The sequence below is a fragment of the Monoraphidium neglectum genome, assembly GCF_000611645.1.
Source record: "Monoraphidium neglectum strain SAG 48.87 unplaced genomic scaffold scaffold00430, whole genome shotgun sequence".
Taxonomy (NCBI): domain Eukaryota; kingdom Viridiplantae; phylum Chlorophyta; class Chlorophyceae; order Sphaeropleales; family Selenastraceae; genus Monoraphidium; species Monoraphidium neglectum.
Genome location: NW_014013198.1, coordinates 4,598 through 26,364, shown reverse-complemented (window position 1 = coordinate 26,364; position 21,767 = coordinate 4,598). Strand labels below are relative to the sequence as shown.

Here is a 21,767-nt window from a genome sequence, read left to right as displayed (position 1 = left end):
GGAGGGTTTGCAGCCAAGGTTGTGCCACCAACACAGAAGGCGCCGGTTTGGCTGCACTTGTGGAGCGTCATCGACAGGTCAGCACGCACATTTTTTTGGCTGCGCAGCAGCACGCCCCTTCCGCCTGTGGCGTTAGAGTGCGCGGTGTGGCGCGGCGGACCAGCTGGTGAAATGCAACGTGATCATGCGCACCGAGAAAAGGGCGGGCGCGCGCCCGACACAGGCGCGCGCGGCTTGCACTGTGGCCGCGCCCCTGCGCTGGCTGCAAAGTTGGTAGACAGGATGTCATTGGGTCGAGGCAGGCCCGGCGGCGCTGGGGCGGGCCGGCTGGGGCAGGATTGGGTCAGGCCAGCCCGCGCCGCAGCGGCGAGCGCATGTAGACCGCCCCGACGCGTCGGCGCGTCCGCATTGCTTTTCGGACCAACCGCGCGCAACAGGCTCGTTCCAGAAACAGGGGTGGACGAGGCCCGTGGGTGGTGGCACGCACGCACGCACGCGCGCGGCGCGTGCGGCGCGTGCGCCGGTTTCCGTCTATCGTTGGGGAGTGGTGGCGGCTCCGCGCGGGGGTGCACGACGGCCCCGATGGCGCGCCACACGCATTCGAGTGCATTCGCAACAGTGATGATAGGCATGTAAAGGGCACCGGGGCGCGCACGCGCACGCGGCTGCAGGCGCCGGGCGTGCGCCTGGCGCGCGCGCAGGAGCGGGCGTGTTGGTTCGCCTGCGGCCGCAGAAGCGCATACGCGAGGCACGGGGCGCATCCAAACCCCAAACAGCTGCAGGACGTAGCCGCAGAATACGGTAGAAAGTTGGATTCAATCAAAGCCATTGGCGCGGCGGGCGCGAGCATGTGCGCACCAAACCCGGCGGCGGCAAGCCGGGGCCAATGGCGCTGCGCGGCGCGTCAAGGCGGCGCGTACTGAGGCCCGGTGCGTGTTTGGTTAGGGTTTTCGGGCCTCTGCGCGGTGTGCGCGGCGCCAAGGGGCTGGCTGGTTGTGGGAGCCAGCTGGTTGCGGCGGGAGTGGGTGCGCCGCCACAGGTCAGGGCCAAAGGCGCAGCCCTGGCCTGCTCGGGGGGATCCAAGAATCACGCATGCAGGGGCGCCTGGGGTGAGCGCCCCGCGCGACCGACGCGCGGCGGTTGCACCCGCAAGCTGGACGTCGCAGCCCGGAGGGGGCTCGGGGGCGGGCTTTCTGGAACTTGCAGTGCACATAAGGAGAGGCAGGGTGTGTGCTTGTAATGCTGGTCGAAAGGTGGGCCGGGAGCGGCCTGCAGATGCTGTCACCTGGTAATCCCGGGGCTGTTCAACTGTCCAAAAGAGGGAAGGGCGCGCTGCACGGCAGGCCTTGCCGCGCAAGCAAACGACAGGGTCGAGTGAAGAGCGGCGCCGGCGCGCGCACGGGGGGCGGCAGGCCGCCGCCGCCGCAGCCACCTCACTGCGCTGCGTCAGGCGCCGCTGGAGCGATTCGGGGCGACACAAGGTCTGACCTAGGGTACTGCCCAGGGTCCCGAAGCGGGGGGCACAAGCACAATCACAAATGGCAACTGGGATGAGTGTGGCGCTTCCCGTGTGAGCGTCGGTGAGCACTATGCGGGTCAAACAAAGGCGGTCGCATGGCACGGGTGTGTAAACGTGGCCGTCCGCGCGCGGGGCCGCCGCGTGCACGCGGCGTGCGTGCGTGGAGCGGCAAGTCTATGTGCGTAAGTGTGTGTGAACGTGTGAGACGCCTCTGCCTGGCAAGCAGGTTTGAGGCGCGCCGTGCGCTCTCAATGCCTCGCGGCGGGCCGGTGCCCCGTTTTCAGGAAGCAGGTGCAGTGGACGGCGGACGGCGAGGCGTGTCCACTCGCCGTCAGCCCAGCACTGGGCCCCGCATGTCCCTGGATCCACCACAAGCGGCCGTGACAGACCCAGAATGCCAATATCGCGACTTTCGCATCAGCGACGCATGCCAAGATCCAACGCCGGGGGCGCGCGTGCCGTCACGACAGGACGCGGCAGCAGTGCACGCCGCGCTGCGTTTCGCAGCCCCCGCGCGCGGCCATCAGCCGCAGCTCGTCAATGCGGCAGGCGAGCTCCAAGATGGCGACTGGGAGGTCGCGCCCGTGGCCGTGGCCGAGGCCGTGGCCGAGGCCGTGGCCGAGGCAGTGGTGGCTGTGTTGCAGGTGGCCGCCGGCATGCTGCGTGTGCTCTGGGGCTCCGGCAGCGACGGGGCTGTGGAAGAGGCCGCCGCCGCCGAGGGGCGCGTAGATCTGGAAGACGTCCTCGTGGCGCTGGGGCCGCGCGGGGGCGCAGGCGTGGGGGTGCGCGCCGGCGGGCTGGGGGGCCTGTTGAAGCGCAGGGGCGCGGCGATGGGAAGGGGCAGGGCCAGCGGTGGGGAGGGAATGTCACATGAGCCAGGGTGGGGTGGGCGGGCGGGGCTACTCAAGGTGGATGCACTTGCACTTGTGCACCTCGTGTGTTGCAAGATGGATGAGCGCGTGCTGCTCGAGGTCGCAGGCGTGCTGTGCGTGGCGTGGTCCCTGCTTCCAGGGAGGTCGGGAACTCACCGGTTTGCCCCAGGCGGGGTACACCGGCGCTGGGTGAGAGAAGCAGGACCACGAATCAACATCTTGGGCCGCATTCAGGGCCTCCGTCAGGCACCTGCGCGCGCTCGCCATTGTTGCGTCGATCGGATCTGATGCTGTTGTCAGCGCGGGCGCTGTGGATCGTCGTGGCTGATATAATCAAGACTTCCGAAAGTCTTAAGCCAACTGACGGACGGCGCACGCTTTGCGCGGCCGCCCACGGTCAGGTAACAGTCTGAGTCGTGTGAAGGGTTGATGGACGGTCAGAAAGATGACTTCTTGTCAGACATACACAACAGCGTCAACAACGGGCCCGGGCAGCCGCGGGAAATTGAACTTCCTCAATCAGGCGGGAAGTGACAGCCGTGCGATGACGAATCAGAGTGGCAGCCGCCCAAGAAAAATACGGCGTGATCGATGTTGCATAATGCCAGTTTCAGTGTCCATAACACACCCGGCTGGGCCGACGAGTTGCGCCGTGCCCAGCCGTTGGGCACTTCATCGAGATAATTGCGTCGCCCGCTCGTGAGCGCTCAATCACTGCCCGCGACTTTGCACCACCAGTGTATTTGCTGCCAACCATCTCTGCTTGCTTATCAAAAGTGCCTTTATATATCATTTATGCATGCTGCCGGTGATGGCTTTGCTCGCAGCTGGCGGCGTCAGGTGACGACCCTGTTAGAACAAACAGCCGGCCATCATGTGTCATAGCAGCAGTCACGACCACCGTCATGGCTGAGCCACTTGCCGATCATATCAAGGTCAGAACTCTTTGCATACTGCAGCTTGTCGCAAGCATCCTTTGCACGACGCATTGCCACCTGGCGGTGTCCTCGCGCCGCGCACTGCAGTGCGCTTGCGACCAGGCTGCTTGCAACTAGCACGCCAAAGTCCGGGTTGACCGCGTACGGCAGCATAGTGTGTGCGTGAACTGGCAGCTGAATTTCAGGGCTTCTCGGCAGAGTTTGGCCCCCAAGCCACACTGTGATGCGACTCACCAATCTGCGTGTGCTGTGTTCTGAGGCGCATGTGCGTGCCGGCACCCCTCCCCCCTTCCCTTCTGCACACTCACCACCCACACGTCCTGCCAACCTGCTCTTTAAAATGCGATGTGCGCCTTGCATGATGGCCAGTGGCGGTTCCACTGGCCAGCAGGGCGCTACCTGCCGCACACACCTCCCAATGCCCCGTGGTAAGCGGGGTGAGCCCGCCCTGCACAGCCCCGCCCTGCTTGTTCCTACAGTACCGCAACTCTCCCCTCTCGCTCACGACAGCATCGCGCACGTACAGTGGTTACCCCGCGATGCGACGCCCAATCTGTGTTGTTGGACAAATTAGCGCCTGCCAAGCCTGCCCGCATGCGCCAGACGGTAGGTTGCAGCACGCAATCCTGCACCGTCAATGCCCAGCGCTGTTCCGAGTCAGTGAAGCAGCAATTATCACACAAGGCAGCCTGCCTGTGCGAGGTTCCTGCCACGTGGCAGGCGAAATTCGTATTGGAACCCCACCCCAGCCCGGGGGTTGTGCAGGAAGGGCCTCGAGCGCACAGCGTCGCAGCCGGGCCCTGCCTGTGGCGTGATCAGAGGGCAAGGCAAAACGGGGGAAATGCCGGCCGAAGCCTTAGACGTGGTGAAACGGGGCACCACGACACAGGTCCGCTGACAGCGGGTGGGTGCACCAACGCAGATTGAGCTGTGGCTGCTGGTACAAGAGGTCAACCGAGTGCGGGCGCCTGCGGAACACCTGGGTCTGGTGCTCAACTGCACATGTATTCACCTCATCCTGTTCCATGGGCCCTGGCAAGCCTGAGTGTGCCTTCCAAGGCACACTGGCACGGGAGCGTCACCCATCATGCCCACTCACATGTGGCAAGGCATGCTGAACAGTGTGTATACAGCCACGCAGCGAGCGCGTATCCAATTCAAATGTTTAGTGCGGCAGTCTATTTTACAGCATGATTGATTGACGGCCAGCCACAGATCGCATAGTACCGAGATCCGACAGCGCTGAGCAATAGCTAGCAGTGTAGCACTTGTGGTTGAGCGTGTAGAAGATAGCATCATCGGGCCGGTGTCCTCCTCCTCCCACCCCAGCATCCGCACCCCAGGGGCAAAGAGAAGGCAGCGCAGCACGAGCAGCAAAGCGTGCGCACCAAACTACCAAGGGGCCCGCGCTGCGGGGGCTGCGCACATGGCCGAGGTCAATGAGGAGCACTTCATCTTCCGCGTGAAGCCCCCGCAGCTGGCGGCGAAGCTGCGCGGCTGGCTGCGCGAACAGCAGGGGCTCAAGGGCCGAGCAGAACTGCTTTTCGAAGGTGGGGGCGCCGCGCGTCGTCTGCCCAGCCGGCAATCCCCCTCCTGCCCAGCCCGCAGCCCGCAGCCGCTGCGCTGTCCCTCTACGTGCTCAAGTAGCGGCAGCTCGGGCTTGCCCACACGCTCTGCGCCGCGCACGCGCGCACCGCCGCCCGCCTCGGACGCCGACCGACGCGCGGCCCCCCTGCGCCGCCAGACAACAACCGGCGCGGCAAGCTCGTGGTGGAGGGCGTGGCCTACCCGGTTTCGCTGGAGGACCTGCCCACCAGGGTGGAGAGCTTCAAGACGTTGGATGACACGAACCTGGTAAAGATGACTGACGTCGGCCAGGTGGGGCCAAAGGCGTCGGTGCAAGGGTGGGAGGATGGACCGGGGGTGCGGGCAGCGCGCCTCGAGGCTCTTTCTGGACAGCGAGGATACGCGGGCGCAGGCGAGGCGGCGCGCGGCGGCGCGACTGCCCCTTGCGTGCGCAGCGGCCGCGCCTCCCCGCGCGCGGTCGCGGCGGGGCCGCCGCTGCGCCTTCCGCCCTCCACCCTGCTTCCGCCCATGTGGGGGCCCTGGGGCCCCACAACCGCCCCTCCCCCACCCGGCTCCCGCGTCGCTCCCGCGCACCTGCCTGGGCACTCGTCGCTCGCTCCCTGGCCCATGCGCACCCCTCCCCCCAACCCCAACCAGCCTGGGCTGCGCCATGCGCCATGCGTCGCCCGTAGACAATATCGCAATCCCCCCAACGCCTGGGCTGCGCCATGCGCCATGCGTCGCCCGTAGACAATATCGCAATCCCCCCAACGCCAACTCCCTGCCCAGGTGTTGGTGGTCCATGAGGCCGGCACCGACCTGCCGCCGCCCCCCAGCCGCGACCTCGAGAAGCAGCAGGCCCCCGCGGCCGTGGAAGCTACAGAGGCGCGCGACGGCGTCACGCCCCCAATGCGGCGTGCGCGCGCGCGGCAGTTCCGGCCGCGGTTCACTATTCAAAGGGACAGCGTGTTCAAGTACGAGGAGTGCCTGCTGGAGATCCTGCAGGGCAGGCGAGCGGGCGGCGGGGCGGGGCAGGGGCGGGGGGCCCGCCGCGGGGACGGCCTTGGCAGAGGCCGCGCTGGCCGCTGGGCGCTGCGAGCGGCGAAGCCGGCTCGCTCGATGGGTCGCTTCGTGCGGCCGCAGCAACTGCTTCGCTGTTGCGCTCCTGCAGGCAGGCGTGGTGACTCGCTGTTGTGACAACATCGAAGGGCATACAAGTGATGCTGTCTCATCCAGATGTGGTCACACACACACACACACACACACACACACGCACACACACACACACACACATGCACATACTCACGTGCGTCCACACCCACGCACGTCCACGCATCCCATCAGGGCCCCCGAGGGCTGGACGTTCCGGGACGTGGAGGAGGAGTACAGAGTGGACTCGATCACCGGGGAGGGCCGCTGGGTGGCAGTCGCCGGCCTCCGCGGCCGCTTCGGCAGGAAGCCCGCCGGCTTTGCAGACGCGGCCGCCGGCGCCGCCGGCCCCGGCGGCGCAGCGGCCGGAAAGCCGGGGCGCAAGAAGAAGAAGCGGGGCAGCGAGGACGACGCGGATTTTGAGGACGAGCTTACGGACGACGACGAGTGACGGGTGACGGGTGACAAGTGATGTCATCATGACTCTCGCATGACAACCAGTCTGCATCCTGTTTCCATTGCTCTTTCACACGCGTCGTGTTTGCCTTGACTGAAGAGCACCTTGCGCTTTGGCGCACCATATGTCGTGTACGCTCTCACCGCTGCCAGGCAACCTTCACAAGGGTGACGGCGCGCGCAATCCCTCCACCCATTCTGGTTCCATACAACCCATTGCTGGCCTGTGGTCCAGTGGCCCAGCTACTGCAGTCGCGCAGCTGCTGAAACCAATGTCACCCCCGCCCCTTACGTGGTCCTGGCCAGCTGCCGGCAGCGAGCTTGAATGTGGCTGTATGATACTGCAGGAAACAGCTGGCCAAATGTCAGGAACTAGATTACCCATCGTCGGCAACTAAAGAAATGCGGCGCCGCCCGCCGTTCAGGAAAAGTCGACACAAAGACGAGGATGTGCATGGCCCTGCCGCGGGCCGGCGACGCCAGCGCGCGGCTCGGGCGCGAGCGGGGGCGGCTGAGGCCCCCGAACGGGAGGGTGTCTTCGATGATGATAGAGAACTGCGGATGCACCATGTCGCCGCCTCACATGCACAGGAACCATGCGCGCCGGAGGCGCGGCGCGAGGCCGCGGCCGGGCGGCAACGAAAACAGGGTCGGCGTTTGTAAGCCTGCGAGCCGGCAGCGAGCGGCGCCGCTGCGCGCAACCTTGCTACTTGAGGGCGCCGTAGCTGCCCAACACACCTGGACTGGGATCAAGCCATGGGCCGGGCCGCGCTAATGAAAGCGCCTGCCCTGCGGGGGGCCCCACTGCGCACCGCACCCGCCGCGGCGGCCGGCCTTACGAGTCGGGAGCCCCGTCGTGCGGGGCCCGTGCCTGCCGCAGAGGAGGGCTCAGCCGTCGGCGGCCGCCGCAGGAGCCAACCGCTTAGAGGAGGTTGGGGTCAGCAATGCCGAGCTTGTCGCCGACCTTGTCGATTTTCTCCACCCTCGAAAGCGTGAAGAACTCCCCGCCCGCGACCAGCTGCGGTGCGGTGCATTGGGATAACGGCGCCGGCGCAGGTCAGGACCGGAGCACTTGATCCGCGGCCGCGGTATGAAGGATACAAGCGATTGCGGGGGAGGCGGCCGCCGCCGGCGGATATACGTTTGGTTGTCGCGCGCGCACCTGCTTGGGCGGCTCCCCCTCGCGAACGATGCCCCAGATGACGAGAGTGTCGTCTTGGGGGTCTGTCACGCCGATGATGCGCTCCGCCAGCAGCGAGGGCACCACTATGGGGTTGTCCTCGGTGCCGAACCGCGGCTCGTAGGCCCTGGCGGCCGCGGGCGGGGGGGCGGAAGCGATACACTCGGGAGCTGAAGCGGGCAGCAGGGAGCATGGGCCCTAGTTCTCTGTGCGAGCACCCGCGCTGTGATGGCTGTTACTGTACGGCGAGATCAGCTGCCGTGTGATGAGACAGCAAGCCCGCGGCAATCCCTGCTGCGCTCGCGACAGCTCGCCACCCGACTCCGGCTTGCTGTGCAGCGCTGGAGGTCCGCGGTCGAAACGCACGCGTCCTCGCGCCCCTCTGCTCCTGCTGGCGTTGCCCCTGCTGCTGCAGCACCTGTGGCTGCCGCAAACGCCGCGAACGCAGGCGCCGCCACGCTAGCGCGCGTGCTTGGGGCTGGCAGCCTGTTCTGTCCCGCGCCCACTGCTCACCAGGCCTCATCCCAGATGTCCTTGTCAGCAAGGTACCCGTACTTCGTATCCGCGGGCCTGTGAGGTTTTGCACGCGGTGCGGCGTTGCCTGAAAGTGATGTTTCAGAGCGCGGCAGACAACCGACTGCACGGGCGCTGCCGCTGCTTGCAGGTTGCCACAGTCAGCTGACGCATGAGCTGCAGCGACGCATGCAGCAACCACCGCTTTGCACCGGTCACTGGGCTCTGCGCCGCTGCCGCACGGCACGTTGGTGTGGTCGAGGACAAAGAACATACGCCGCGTGTCGCCCGCAGTCAATGAGCCAGGCAGCCGGCCACCCACCCGACAACTTCGCTGGGGGAGGCCTTCGGCGGCTCGGCCCAGGCCGACACGCTGGTGTGGTATGCGCTGCTCCGCAGCCAAGAGGCGAAAGCAGGCGCGAGCTGGCGCGCGGCCTGTGAATAATTCGTCAAGCCCAAGCAGCAGGGACGGGCAGGAGGGTTCCGTTTCGCCCTCGGAAGGGTGCAATGCTGCTGCGTGAGCTCAACTGCGAGCTACCCCCAGCCTGTCGCTGATCAAGAATAATGCAGTAGCATCCGAAGCAAGAGGGCCGGGCGGAAAATCGCCGAGGAGGGCCGATCTGGCAGAACCGATCTGGGCAGCGCCAGCCGCCCCCAGCCCCGTTGAACTGACTGCAAAGCACACATTGTGTCTGATTCGTTGCAGGCACCAGCGTGAGGGCCCTCCTGCCGAGCCTCGCGGCACTGATGGGGTAGACGTGCGCACCAGCAGCCCCACCTGCTGCTGCGTCCCCACGTTCGCCAGCGTCCTACCCACTGCCTGCAGCAACGTGCTCGCCAGCTGGCGGCTCATGGCTGCGGCAGTGCGTGGTCTCTTTGGTCGATCTCTCGATGAATGCCCTAGCGCTCTATTACGCTGCAACCAGTGTGCCGACTAAAACACCACGCAATCATCAGCCTATGTTGTGGAACACAACTGCTGCCGCGCGCGCTTGAACACCAAACAAGGGCTGCCCCACATGGGCCTGCTGCAGGGCGAGCTGCTGCTGTGACGCACACACTCACTGGTGTGCTGCCGTCGACATCACCCAAAGCTTGGGTGACCGCTGCATGGGGTACACTGAGTATCATAATGTTGCAGAGGTACGAGGACACACCTGTGTCCCTGTCGTGGTATCATAAGCCTGGCCGACTGTACCTTGGCCAGTGCTAGTGGGTGGTTAGGCCGACAAACCGTCTCATCAGCCTGTCGGCCAGCTGGCAACATGATCAATTGTCTGCAGGCACAACACCTGGTGCTTGCAAATGCGCACCCCCATACTGAGGAGGCACTACCTGGTGGGCCATGCTATCGCCCCGACTGGCTGTTGGGGCTTAGAGCCGCCCTACCCCCCACCCCCACACCCCACATTGGGGAACGTTGGAACGTGCGAGGGGGCGTGCTTGCCCATGTTTGCACTTGGGGTCCGGCTCGTCGCTGCAAGTGGCAATCTCGAGAGAACGCTACTCGCCCGGAATACCCACCCAAACCCCGTTTGGGTGTGCAAACACAACTTGGCTTTGGGCTGGGCGTTGCTAAACAGCAACTGATGCACGTGCATGCACACACACAACACGCCCAAGGTCACGTTGATGCACGCCGTGGTGACCGACGTGGCAGCGGTGCAGTGTGGCAGTACACTGTCTTTGCGAGCAGCCAGCGATTTAACATGGAACAAAGGGGCGGCGCACGGCCGACGGGATTGGTGGCATGCAAAACTACTGCAGTCTAAACTAGGCTCGCGGTGGGTTGTCATACCAACCAAGTCAAGGGTTGTTGATCGAATAAAGGTCTGACTGGGCGCGTGCAAGCGACGCCTGCCGCCCCGCATGCAGTGGCGTCAACCCGCCGCCCGGCTGCGACAGCCGCTGCGCCGAGCCGCCCGGTGCCGGCGCTGGCACCCGCTGCTCTGCGCAGCGCGCGGCCCCGCGCGGCGCCGCCGATACGTAGCAAGACGAGTTATCCCACTGCCGCGGCACATAGGTTTCTGACAGCTTGGGCGAGGACCTGCCCCACGAGCCGCCGCTGCCGCGCAGCGCCGCCGCCTTGTCGACGCTCTCCTCGCTGAAGCGGTCCGGGGCGACAATCAGGCGGCCGTCCCCGTCGTATTTGTAGCAAAGCGCGACGCCGTTGTGGCCCTGGCGCACGACGGTGATGTCGGACTCCTGGAGAAAGGATGGTCAGGAGGGTTGCTTTCGCAGAATGGCGGGTGGCGAGGGGTCGGACCGCCGCCGCTGGGACTGGATTGCAGCGCGGCCCAGCGTGCAGCGGGCAGGAGGCGTGCAACGCGTGTGCCTCCTGCACCGCTGTGGTTTCCAGCCATTTTATACCCTTGATGTGGATTGTATCAGATGATTGGCAGCAACAAGCCAAATCTGCAGCCCGCCACAGCTGTATGGGTACTCGCCTTGCCGGCTGCCAGCGGCGCCCCTGCCGGCCGCTCCGAGCAGCCGCCAAAGAACAACAGCGGCGGCAGCGCTGCCACGATCAGCGCCGCGCCGGCGATGAGCATCGCCTTGGGCGGCAGGCTGCAGGTCTCGATGCTGCACGCCTGGAGGGCCACTAGGAGGTACTTGCAGGCGTCAAGCTTCGCCGCGCCCATGCAGAACAGCGCAGCGCCCAGGGACGCCATCGTGACGACCCACGCCCACGCCAGGCGGTTGCGCGGCGTGCCGCAGCCCCAGTAGACCATTTCTGCTGACTATGGCGCCAATTAGTTCACTGCTGCACCGACGGCGGTTTCTCTGATGCGCGTGTGCATGCGCATGCGCTGCGCTGGTCTTTGGTCTGCAATCCCTGCAACAGTCAGAAGCAAGATAGACAACGATCTTGTAAATGTATTCAAGTATCAGTTGCGCTCCCTCTCAAGTATTGTACGGGTACGCCCTGCTGAAACGCCGTGGGTAGCCGTCTCGCTGATTGATGAAGGGACCCGAGTGTGGTGAACAGCCCGTGAAGGACGATAAAGCAGCAATTGATGCGCTGAAGTGAATATTGTGTTTGAAACTTCAGCAATGGCGCGCTGTAGAATGCGCAGCTCAGCTGATGAGCTGCTTCGCTGCATGCCTTGCTTCATGCCTTCATAGATGGGGAACCGTGCTTTGTCCAATTGATTGTAGGGAGTTTATCAACGTGAAAATATCTTTGTAAATTTCTTGGATTCATGCACCATGCTGTGGGCACCTGAAGGGGCAGTACAGGGCCGCGGGTTGCTTGCATTTGTTCAGGTGGAGTGCAGAACACCCTGCTATGACACGTAAAAGTGTTGAGGGTTTGATGCAAAGAGGTTTCAATTGAGATTTGCGATATCTTTCTCCACTTGTGTACTGCACGACCGACATCATTTTGAAGATGCGCTTCATCCAGCACGGGTGGCGCTTGCTTGAATCAATCATCAACCGGCACTTGCGCAGGCTCTCCGGACCTGTACACGGTTCCCGGATTTTGTCGAGCAGGCGCACACCCTTCCAGCCCGCTGACAGCCCCGTGCAATCCCAACTGCTGTAAGCCATTCCACACACAGTCAAGTCAGTCACAGAGTGACCCTACAGAAGACAGTTCGTCCGCGCAGATGTCCGTCTGCTGCGGGGTACGCTTGTCAACAAGTTCAACCTACCTGGTTTACTGATGGCAACAATGCATGCAACACAGAGTGAATTCCAGCCACTACAACATGCAGTAATATGCTCGGTCAAGGTGCTTGCGGATGTATGCGTTGGCCATCCATCCACCCCACCTCATACAAGGCCGTTGGCCTGCCCACCAGAACAGGCTGTCCCTACGGCGGTGCGCTGGAGTCCTCAAACCAAGTCGATTGGCCCGGCCCAGCCAAACTTCTCATTATAGGTTGGTTTCACGGCATCCATGGCTGCTGCAGCCAGGACGTAAGCAGGCTCCTGACAGCCACCCCATTGTGAAGAGCAAGCTCAACTCCTGCTTGTTGAACAACTGGCGAGCAAGCATTCGGAGCCTCTTCTTTCTAGTCCTCACACCCCACCATGTGCCCCTGGCACAAGTGTGTATGCAAAACTGTTCTGGCTCTCCACCAACGTGTCCGCGGTTGGGTGTGTTGGTGCATGCCCGCCTGGCGGCGCGCCCTGGTGGCCCCTCCACTGCTGCTGTGGCGCAAGTGCGCACTCGTCATCATAATGCGCGAGGCATGGAGGAGCGTACGACTACCAGTATCTTCAACAAAATCGTGCGTTTGATCAAGCGAAAGCGCACACAACCGGTCATATCGCATCAGCTGGGCCCGAACGCAGGCGACCGGACCAAGCGGCCTCAGCGCTGCATCTTCGATATCAACAGGCCTTTTTTCTTGGCATGCCCTAGCTCGTGACGATCCCTAGCCAGCCAGGTGGGCGTGGACGTTCTTGCACCTCGGCGTGCGGGGTCTCTGTCGAGCAGCACCGGGCAACTTAAGTCGGATATTGTAGCATCAGCTTCTAGAGGTCTCCCGGGTGGCTTGGCATCGCCGAACGGAGCGAAGGTCAACGCGTCGACCGCGGGCAGGGCACAAACCTGCGGCTTGCCACATCAAACGGCGTGTCACTTGCAACTCCATCCATTCAGTGGCTCTGCCGATCAAACGACGCCGCAGCTGTGCCGCGGAACGGCCAGCAGCGTGGCGGGACACGGAAGCAGCAATGCAGCGCTTCTACCCAACAATCGAATCTCCCGCTGGTCTCGAGGAAACAGATAGCGATGATGATGTACGCGCAGGCAACAGCCACCAAGCCAAGCCCCGCAGGAAGGCGCACCAGCGGCCACAGGTGCGAGCCCCAAGCTTGTGCGACACATCAGCGACGCGCCGTCCATGCGGGCTGCTGAAGGGTGCGAGCGAAACGCTGTGGGCCCGGCAGTTCGTGAATTCAAACACGTTGCGGCAGCCGCGCCTGTTCGTCTGTAACGCTCTCTCGCCCCCGGCCCGGGTGCACTGTCGTCCCCTCGGCGCACCTTCGCCCACCACGCCCGACACCCAGCGCCTGCCACCCGCCCCCCCCCCCTGCGCGCCTGACAACAGGGCTCGGACCAGGTCCGCCAGGCGTTTTCGAAACGCAAGAAGGGCCTCGTCCTCAAATCATACCAGCTGTTCCGCCTCACGGATGCAAAGGTGTGCTGCGTGGGGTGGGGGTGCAGGTGTCCGGGGGATAAGGGCAGGGTCGCGCCCCAACTGTGACTGATCTGCTCAGCGAGTGCGCCAGTGCGCCCCGCCCAGCGCCTGCGGAGTTACGCCTGCATGACCAGGTTACCATCGCGGCCGTGGGCCCCTCTACAGCTGGGTCCGTCCTATCTTCAAGCGGCCACAATGATTATACATTATACACCACCATTAGGGTCAGGGTTTCGGGTTGAGGGCCAACAACCATGCATGTACCACGCTCCGCAGGTCTTTGTGTTTGTGGTCAACGACAAGGGCAGCTCCTGGGCGTACGCGACCCCCGGCTACGGCGCCCCCCTCGCGCCGGGCCTGCTGCGGCAGCTGCGTGATGCGGCTGGCGTCGGCGGCGTTGGCGGCGTCAGCGGCCAGAGCAAGTGCCAAACAGAGGTTGGTGTCACAGGCGCGCGTGCCGGCACGCTCGCGCACGGGCTCGCGGCTGATTTGCCGCAGCACATGCGCGCCTGCCAGACTGCTCAATTTGCCGAGGCTGTGGACCGGTTGCCAAGTCAATCATGCATTGTGCCCCATCAATTCCAGCAGCAGCCTGCAGCCCCTTGTTTGACAGGGATCACTTTTTGCGGTATCCAATTGAAGCACTGTTCTTCCAACTTCTCCATGCTCTTCTAGATCATGCCCCATCCGCTGATTGCGGACCACGACCCAGCCATTGACGACAGAGACGTGTTAGTGGCGCCTCGCAGTGGCAGCGGCGCACGCAGCAGCCCCGACGGCACTGCCGCCGGCGCCGTGGGCGGCTGCGCGGCGCGCGCCGCGTGTGGCACCGGCGCCGGCGGGGGCCGCGGCGCGGGTGTCAGTCTCGGCGACGGCTGGGGCGAGCAGGCGTTTGGCGCAGGCGGCGGCGCGATTGGCGGCGCGGGCGGGGCAGCATCGGCACTTGAGCCAGTGGCTGGCGCCGTAAGCGGGGCGACGAGGCCGACGGGATTGATGCGGGGGGACTGCATCCCATTGAGGTCCTGTGAGAAGGGCTGCTTTAGTTGTGCACGACAAATCACTGCGCGTCGCTCACATGCACACTTACACGTACGCGCACACACACACAAGCGCACAAGCCTACACACATGCAACACACACACAGACACGCACACAGGTGCAATGTCAGCCTCAGTTTTCCGTTGTATACCGCAAAGTGACCAGGCATGCATGCTGCTCATGCACCAACCCATTATGCAGGCTGGCATGCAGGCCGACCTGTCGGAAGAGCCGCCGCACACGCGGTCGCAAACAGGCGCGTCAGCAGCAGCCAGCGCCGGCGCCGCCGGCTTCACAGACCGCCCGCCACTTGGCGGCGACGGCGCGTTCATCGGGCATTCGCTGCTGTTTGGCGCGGTCGGGGATATGGTTATGGCTGACCCCCCTGCAACCAGCTTGATGATGTCATCGGCGATGCACCTTCAGCTGCTCCAGGGGGACGGCCCGGCCCCTGACGCAGTGCCAGCTGCAGCTGCTTGTGGGGTGCCGCTGGCTGCAATGCCGGGAGCAATGATGGCCGGACGCATGTTGCAGACGGACTTTGCAGCACCACAGCTGCCGTGCCCGGCCGTGCCGCTGCTCGTGGTCAAGCCCGAGCCGCCCTGGTTCTCCGACATGCCGCAGCCGGCAGATTTGATGTTTCAGCAGCAGCAGCAGCAGCAGCAGCAGCAGCAGCAGCAGCAGCAGCAGCAGCAGCAGCAGGAGCAGCAGCACCAGCACCAGCACCAGCAGCAGCAGCAGCACCAGCACCAGCAGCAGCAGCAGCAGCAGCAGCAGCAGCAGAAGGCTACATGGGTACGGACCGCGCCGCCATCTCCACGCGGCTGCGGCCGCAGCAGCTGCCCGCCCACCACACACGACGACCCTGTCGCATCGCTGCAGGCGCGACTCAAGCACGTCCGCACGCGAGGCGGCGGCGGCGGCCCCGCCACCTGGCGGGGCGGCGGCGTTGCGCAGGAGGCGCAAAGCGCGCCTGCAGGGCTGGCGGGCTTCCCTGTGCTCGGCCCGGCAAGCGCCAACTGCAGCGCGCCCGCGAGCGACGCCAGCACGCCGCAGCCGCGGACTAGCTCTGGTGACGCCGCCGGCGGGCCGTGCAGCGTGGCTGCACCCCTGTCTGTCATAGGCGCCAGCGGCGCCGGCGGCGCGACGAGCAGCGGCGGGACGCCGACGTTGGGCGGCCGTGGCGGCTTAGTCAGCAGCGCTCCAAGCCCCTTCTTGCACACGGGCCCCGCCCACGCCACGCGGCCCGGCTGCGGCGCGGCCCATTCTCCCGCGGCGTCAGTCGGTTGTGTGTTCTCGGCGCTCGCCGTCGGGTCCACGCCCGAGCAGCCGGGCGCGGCGCCGTCGCAGTGGGCGGCGGGGCGCCTGCAGCAGTTCTACTCCAATGATGGCGGCGCTAACGCGGAGCCGGCGTCGCTAGCAGGTGCCAGCCTGGCGGAGGATGACTTCATCGACAACCCCATTCTCGCCGGGCTCTGGGCGCCCTGCTGCGCCGGGCCCGACCCCGCCCCTCCCTATGCGCACGCAGCGCAGGTGCCCCTGGTGTGGATGGCAGGCGCGCCGCTGCTGTCTCTTGGCGCAGGGATGGCCACGGGGGCGGCCGCGGCAGCGGCGGCGCCGGCGCCGCCCATTTCTATGGAGCAGGTTGCCGCGCAGCTCAGCGCGTTGCAGCAGCAGCAGGCCGCGCTGCGGCAGCAGCTGGTGCAGCAGCAGCAGCGGCAGGCCGCAGCGGCGCAGCGGCAGCGACAGCAGCAGCAGCAGCAGCAGCAGCAGCAGCAGCAGCAGCAGCAGCAGCAGCAGCAGCAGCAGCAGCAGCAGCAGCAGCAGCAGCAGCAGCAGCAGCAGCAGCAGCAGCAGCAAGCGGCTTACGCGTCGCCGGGCATGCTGCCAACAGCCTCATCACTGGCAGCCCAGGCCGCCGGCGCCTGCAGCCTCACGTGGGGCGACTCTGGAGGCCGCGAGCAGGTACTGCAGGCCTTGAGCGCCCAGATCAGCGCCATGAGCCCTGAGTTGCGTGCCCAGCTGCAGCAGCAGCTCGAAGTGACCACCTCTGGCGCCCAGCCCCGGGCGGCTGCGCCGGGGCGACCGGCATCCCCAGCGGCGGCGCCGCGCGGAGGCGGCGGCGGGGGCGGCGGCGGCGGCGGCATGCTGCATGGGCGGTCTCGGCTGTCTGCAACGAGCGCGACTGCTGCGGACGAGCCCATGAGAACCGAAGGGGCGGAGGCGGCGATGGAAGACGACAACCCACCCCTGCAGACGCCTGCGCCCGCGCCCGCGCCCCTGGCAGCGGCGCGGCCGCAGTCGCCCGCCGCCCGGCCGCCCGCTCTTGCTGCGCTCTCGCCGCCAGAGTGCTCGAGCCCGCTCAAACGCGGCAGCGGCGGGGTTTGTGACGGCGGCGCGCCGTCGAAGCGGCTGCGCGGCCTGCCGCAGCCGCCTTCTTTCGCAACCCTGGTGCAGGCTGACTTGGCGCTCGACGACGCGGTGGCCTGGGCGCTGCAGGCCTCGTTCTGCGGAGCTGTGCGGGGGCCGGACGGGCGGCCCATCATAGAAATCGACAGCAGCGAGGCGGCGGTCCCGGACCAACGCCAGGCGGGCCGCCTGGACGAGCCAGAGTGGCCGCAGCCGCCCGCGACTGGTTGACGGACCGGGTCCGACCAGGGACCAGCAGCAGCAGCAGCAGCAGCAGCGGCGGCGGCGGCAGACGCGCACTCGCAGCGAGCCTGCCGGCCGTTCTTGACAACTGGCGCGGCTCTGCGGCAGCCGTGCGGGTGGCGGCGTGGATATTATTGAGGGGCGTGTGTGGCGTGCCAGCTGTGCGCTGCCCCGTCGCAGTGCGTCCATCAGGCTTCGCACAAGGGGCAGCGCTACGGGATGTGGCGAGCGCCGGCGCATGCAGACGCTTGCCGCCGTTGGGACGCCGCGTGCAGCTGTGCAGGCCCAGACAGGGTCGAGTTGCAGCACCCAGCCAAGCTGGACTTTTCAGGCGGTCATTTGCATCCTGCACCAAGCCTTTGTTGGATTGCTTGCATTCATGCTGCACCTTGTTTTTCAGGGCATGCAATACCGATAATGCCATTGTATCCAGTTTCTTTTTGGGGGGGGGGGGGCGAGGCGCCTGCAGCCAGCGGCGACCGAGCAGTGAGGGTCCCTCTTGGACCCGTTGGGTCCTAGGAGAGGACAATTTGATTAGATCTGTGTTGCAGCGTGTCTGGTGTGTTTCCCGTCATATACTTGAATAGAGACGCTGCGCTTGTTGCAACAACACTGCATGCTGCATCGTGCACACACATAAGGGTTGAGCAGCTCACGGTCGCAGCATCCCTGCTTCCTTGGTGCGGGGCATCTCACGCTTTGCCCCCAACCCACGCGCTGCCAGGCGCGGCGGTCACTTCGGCGTATCATGAACAGCGGATTACTGCTCAAACCAACACTTGAACCCACCGTGCCGCCAACCGCACGAAATCAGCGCGTTGAGCACCTCAGGCCTTGCTTGATTTTTGATGCGCTGTTGACCGCAACATCCACATTTGACCAGCTATTGGCCTGAGCATGCACCTCCCCTTCGCCTTTGTGATCAGGTCCCCAAATGCTTGCCTTCTGCACAAACCTGATGAGTCAGTCGGGTCAGTGCAAAGCATGTGCGCTTGTGACATTTGATATTCACTCCTGCACATGCAGTGCGGATTGGGCAGACGCACCCCCACAATTTTGATCAGCGACCCGTTCTTTGGCAAGGGCAGGCCCTGTGTTGCAGCCATGTACCCCTACCTGTCGCCCCCCCCCTGTTGCTCGAGGAAACGCGCCCCTTGCCGCACAGGGCGCCGGCGACTGCCGTGCGGGCCGCGAACAAGCACCGCTTTTACGCACGTCCTATGTCAGACATGGGCGCAGTTGCACCCTGGCCGTGCGCATTTGGGCCTCGCGTTACGACGATGCAGGGTTGCGGCTGCCGGCAGGCTGCTCCTCCTCATTCATGACGCCCCGCTGGATTCAGTTGAGCAAACGGTAGTGGCGATCATCCCCTGTCCTGCTTCAAGGCCCAGAAGTATTTGTATCAAGGAATGAATTGAGAGCATCAACCCTCACGTCGTATCGTGAGCTTGCATGCGCGATGTTGCCTTGGACGGCGCACCACTTCTGCCGTCAGCCTTCCGCCCACGCACAAGACGGCCCGGCGTTACCCGGACGGCTGTGTTGGGCCTGGAGCTGTCAGATCTAATCGCGCACGCCCACTCATTGCCGGCTTTGCTCTCCAAGGCTTTTTGCCTTTGCTTGTGTGAGCCCTTAACCCCAAAAGTCGTGCGTCAAGAGTGTATTGTACATCAGGCATGTTGGACACCTACACACACTCACACACGCACTGCTGAAATTCGAGCACAGGCACAGTATCTGGTCTCTGCCCCTGGTTGGCTCTTGGGAACCCCATGCACTGGGTGCAGTGGCGCGCACCCAATTCAGACGCGTGGGGGTTGCAACCGTACTCATGAGCTTCTGGCCGCCAGACTGCCGATGGCATGTGGGATGGCCCGCAGATGTGGGACGACTTGCAGCATGCGAGCTGCTGCCGTGCGCAAGCACTGGCGGCCTGCTTGCTTGGAGCGCGTTGTGCATGGGCATCCAAGCCATCCAGGTGGAAGCTCTGAACGTGTTGCAGTGCAGCACGGGGGGCACACGAATGTGTTATCAAATCTCTCAAATCTACATGTGTACAAGAAGTTGGATAACAGGAACCCAGTGGCTGTGCTCCGCAGCCAGTGCCCCTTCAGCAACCGCGCCCACTGGACTCGCTAGCAATGTGATCGCCGGATGATTGGTGTAAGCACTCGTGGCCTGCACCTGGGCAACGTGTGGTCATAACAGCCAGCAATTTGCAGGACCATATGGTTTTACATTACTTGGTGTGCATGCTGAATGCAGTTGCCAAAGCTGCTGGGTGCTCAAGCTACAGGTATGCAACAGGACCACGCACTGGGAGGCACGGGTGGGCGGGCACTTCGGGGACGATTCGTACTGGACATGTGATGATTGCGATTACCTGCCCTTACGCAAGCAAGGATACGATGATCAAACCGTGCTTTTGACTGACATGTGTCATCACATGTTAACAAGTGGGTCACCCTCGCAGCCATTTGACGCAGCTGGTGACGTTTGGCCGCAAGTCATTGCTGCCAAAATGGGCCTGCAGACAGTGGCGATGGTTTTGACGCAGGCGGCTTGCTGTTGGGTGTGCCCTAGGTGTTGGGATCCGGGTGAGATTCACCTGGCCCGTTTTGGGAGAGAACAACAAGTTTGCTTGGCTGCAGTGCGGTAGCTGCCGTGTCACTGCACTACCTGGAGCGCGCTGCTGACTGAAGCAGAGGGCATAAGTAATTTCATCTAGCGTAGTCTTGTCGGAAAATATTGGCACCCATCGCACTGCAAGGTTCGCGTTTGCCGTTGCTGGCCTCCTACATTCAAATTTTGGCAGCCAGTGATCTGGCGTGTGCTGCAGCTTACGATTGGTGGATCGAAGGTTGACACCAACATAAATCATAATACATCGCGGCGAGTCGCGTGTGCCTCGAATAGCAGGATAGTGGTGGCAGCATGGACGTCGACGATGATGTATACAGCGACATTGACAGCGAGAATTGGAGCCCGTCTCCGCTGATCGCGAAGGCGAGCGGGCTTGCGTCGAGGAATGTTGCACTGCGGCGCGGCCTGCACTGAGGCACTCAGTCGCGCGAGCAGCAGATGTCGACGCTCACTTCCGCATGTCCAACGCCGCCACAGCAGCGGACCAAGCTCCGGTGAGGTCCCATTGCCGCATGCCATCCGCGCCCGCGCAGGCCAAGAAGGCCGCCGCCAAGAAGCCGCTCGCCGCGAGCAACGCGCCCGCCGCGCCCCAGCAGCCCGGCGGCCACCATGCGGGCAAGGCGATCGAAGACATATACCAAAAGAAGACCCAGCTGGAGCACATCCTGCTGCGCCCAGACACCTACATCGGCAGCACGGAGAAGCAGCAGCAGCCGCTGTGGGTGCACGACGGCGAGCGGATGACGTACAAGGCCATCACGTACGCGCCGGGCCTGTTCAAAATCTTTGACGAGATCTTGGTGAACGCGGCGGACAACAAGGTCAGGGACCCCTCAATGGACACCGTGAAGGTGGACATAGACAAGGTGGGGGCCGCTTGGATGGCCGCTACGGGGCTGGGGCAGGACGCGCATTGGCGGAGGGCTGCACGGGCAGGCGCTGGAGCAGGGGGCTGCGCGCAAGCGCTGCAGTTGGCGGGCGTGCAGTTGCGGCGGCCAGCTGTCTGCCTACGCTTCATCTCCTGAGGGGTCGCTCTTGCTTTTCCAAATATTTCTCCTCTCCTGCCAAATGCAGGATCGGCCCCAAGCACGATGCGCCCTCCGCAGCCCTCACCTGCCGCCCCACCCAGCACCCCTCCCCTCAGCCCGTGGCCCCGACCCCTGCGCGCCCGCACTGCTCACCCCCGCAGGCCGCCAACTCGATCCGCGTGTACAACAACGGCCTGGGCATCCCCGTGGAGGTCCACAAGGAGGAGGGGGTGTACGTGCCGGAGCTCATCTTTGGCCACCTGCTGACCAGCTCCAACTACGATGACAAGGACGCCAAGGTGGGGCGGTTGTCAGAGGGTGTGCGTGTGTGTGTTTGTGTGTGTGTGTGTGTGTGTGTGAGAGATGCAGTGTGTGTGTGTGCGCACGTGCGTATGAGGGTGAGAGAGACAGAGAATGCTTTTGCACCTGATTTATTGAAAGTGAGGCTAGCCTCCGAGCGGACATGGGGTTGTTGCGAGTGGGATGGCAGGGGTTGACCAGCGGTTGGCATGATAATGAGGAGGCGCGCAGGGTGCTGCCCCCTTAACAAACAACATCCAGGTGGAAGAGGGGTGGTGCGTAATTACCACGTGCCCCGGGCTCGCCCGGGCATGTGCGTGGTAGGGGCCGGACGGACCTCTGCATTCGCAATCAGCCAGGCCTTGAGCGGCCCGTCGCCTCCATCCCTGCTTGGGCCCTTGCGCACAGGTCACTGGCGGGCGCAACGGCTACGGCGCCAAGCTGGCCAACATCTTCAGCACCCACTTCTGCGTGGAGACCGCGGACGGCACCCGGCAGCGGCGGTTCAAGCAGACGTTCAGCGACAACATGAGCAAGTCAGTGGGGGCCCAGCCCTGCGCAGCGGGCACGCGCATGGCAGTGCGCGTGCGGACGCAGAATCCGAGCATGTCTTGCAGCGCGCCTGCCAACTGCTTGTCTCACGAACATCTGCCGCGCCTCTACCATGCGGGCCACCCCTGCTTCGCCTGTGCGAGCGCCTCTCCACTTTCTCCGCGCAGCCCAGCCCCCGCCCCTGCCCCACCAACCCCCCCCCCCCCCC

General features: G+C 64.4%; 6 protein-coding genes across 6 annotated transcripts in view; 4 read left to right on the top strand and 2 right to left on the bottom strand.

Annotated features, from left to right (window-relative positions):
• Positions 1-1,872: 1,872 nt before the first annotated feature.
• Positions 1,873-2,584, top strand: MNEG_3428 (hypothetical protein; the record flags this gene model as incomplete). Its single annotated transcript, XM_014048099.1, has 2 exons — positions 1,873-2,301; positions 2,561-2,584. 2 exons carry the CDS (start codon positions 1,873-1,875, stop codon positions 2,582-2,584), a joined length of 453 nt encoding a protein of 150 aa, XP_013903553.1.
• Positions 2,585-4,755: 2,171 nt separating this feature from the next.
• Positions 4,756-6,495, top strand: MNEG_3427 (hypothetical protein; the record flags this gene model as incomplete). Its single annotated transcript, XM_014048098.1, has 4 exons — positions 4,756-4,879; positions 5,074-5,425; positions 5,732-5,869; positions 6,240-6,495. 4 exons carry the CDS (start codon positions 4,756-4,758, stop codon positions 6,493-6,495), a joined length of 870 nt encoding a protein of 289 aa, XP_013903552.1.
• A 927-nt stretch (positions 6,496-7,422) lies between these two features.
• Positions 7,423-9,046, bottom strand: MNEG_3426 (cytochrome c oxidase subunit 4,13 kD; the record flags this gene model as incomplete). Its single annotated transcript, XM_014048097.1, has 5 exons — positions 7,423-7,518; positions 7,663-7,807; positions 8,194-8,250; positions 8,516-8,628; positions 8,972-9,046. The coding sequence occupies 5 exons, from the start codon at positions 9,044-9,046 to the stop codon at positions 7,423-7,425; spliced, it is 486 nt and encodes a 161-aa protein (XP_013903551.1).
• A 953-nt stretch (positions 9,047-9,999) lies between these two features.
• Positions 10,000-10,925, bottom strand: MNEG_3425 (hypothetical protein; the record flags this gene model as incomplete). The annotated part of the gene is made up of 2 exons (XM_014048096.1): positions 10,000-10,398; positions 10,623-10,925. The coding sequence occupies 2 exons, from the start codon at positions 10,923-10,925 to the stop codon at positions 10,000-10,002; spliced, it is 702 nt and encodes a 233-aa protein (XP_013903550.1).
• Positions 10,926-14,894: 3,969 nt separating this feature from the next.
• Positions 14,895-17,024, top strand: MNEG_3424 (hypothetical protein; the record flags this gene model as incomplete). The annotated part of the gene is made up of 1 exon (XM_014048095.1): positions 14,895-17,024. One exon carries the CDS (start codon positions 14,895-14,897, stop codon positions 17,022-17,024), a length of 2,130 nt encoding a protein of 709 aa, XP_013903549.1.
• A 3,167-nt stretch (positions 17,025-20,191) lies between these two features.
• MNEG_3423 (DNA topoisomerase II) overlaps positions 20,192-21,767 on the top strand; it is a gene marked incomplete at both ends in the record, with an annotated part of 6,120 nt that continues 4,544 nt past the window's right edge. The window contains 3 exons of the mRNA XM_014048094.1: positions 20,192-20,545; positions 20,869-21,006; positions 21,416-21,543. Of these exons, the coding sequence (XP_013903548.1) occupies positions 20,192-20,545; positions 20,869-21,006; positions 21,416-21,543 (620 nt within the window). The remainder of the gene's footprint in view (positions 20,546-20,868; positions 21,007-21,415; positions 21,544-21,767) is intronic.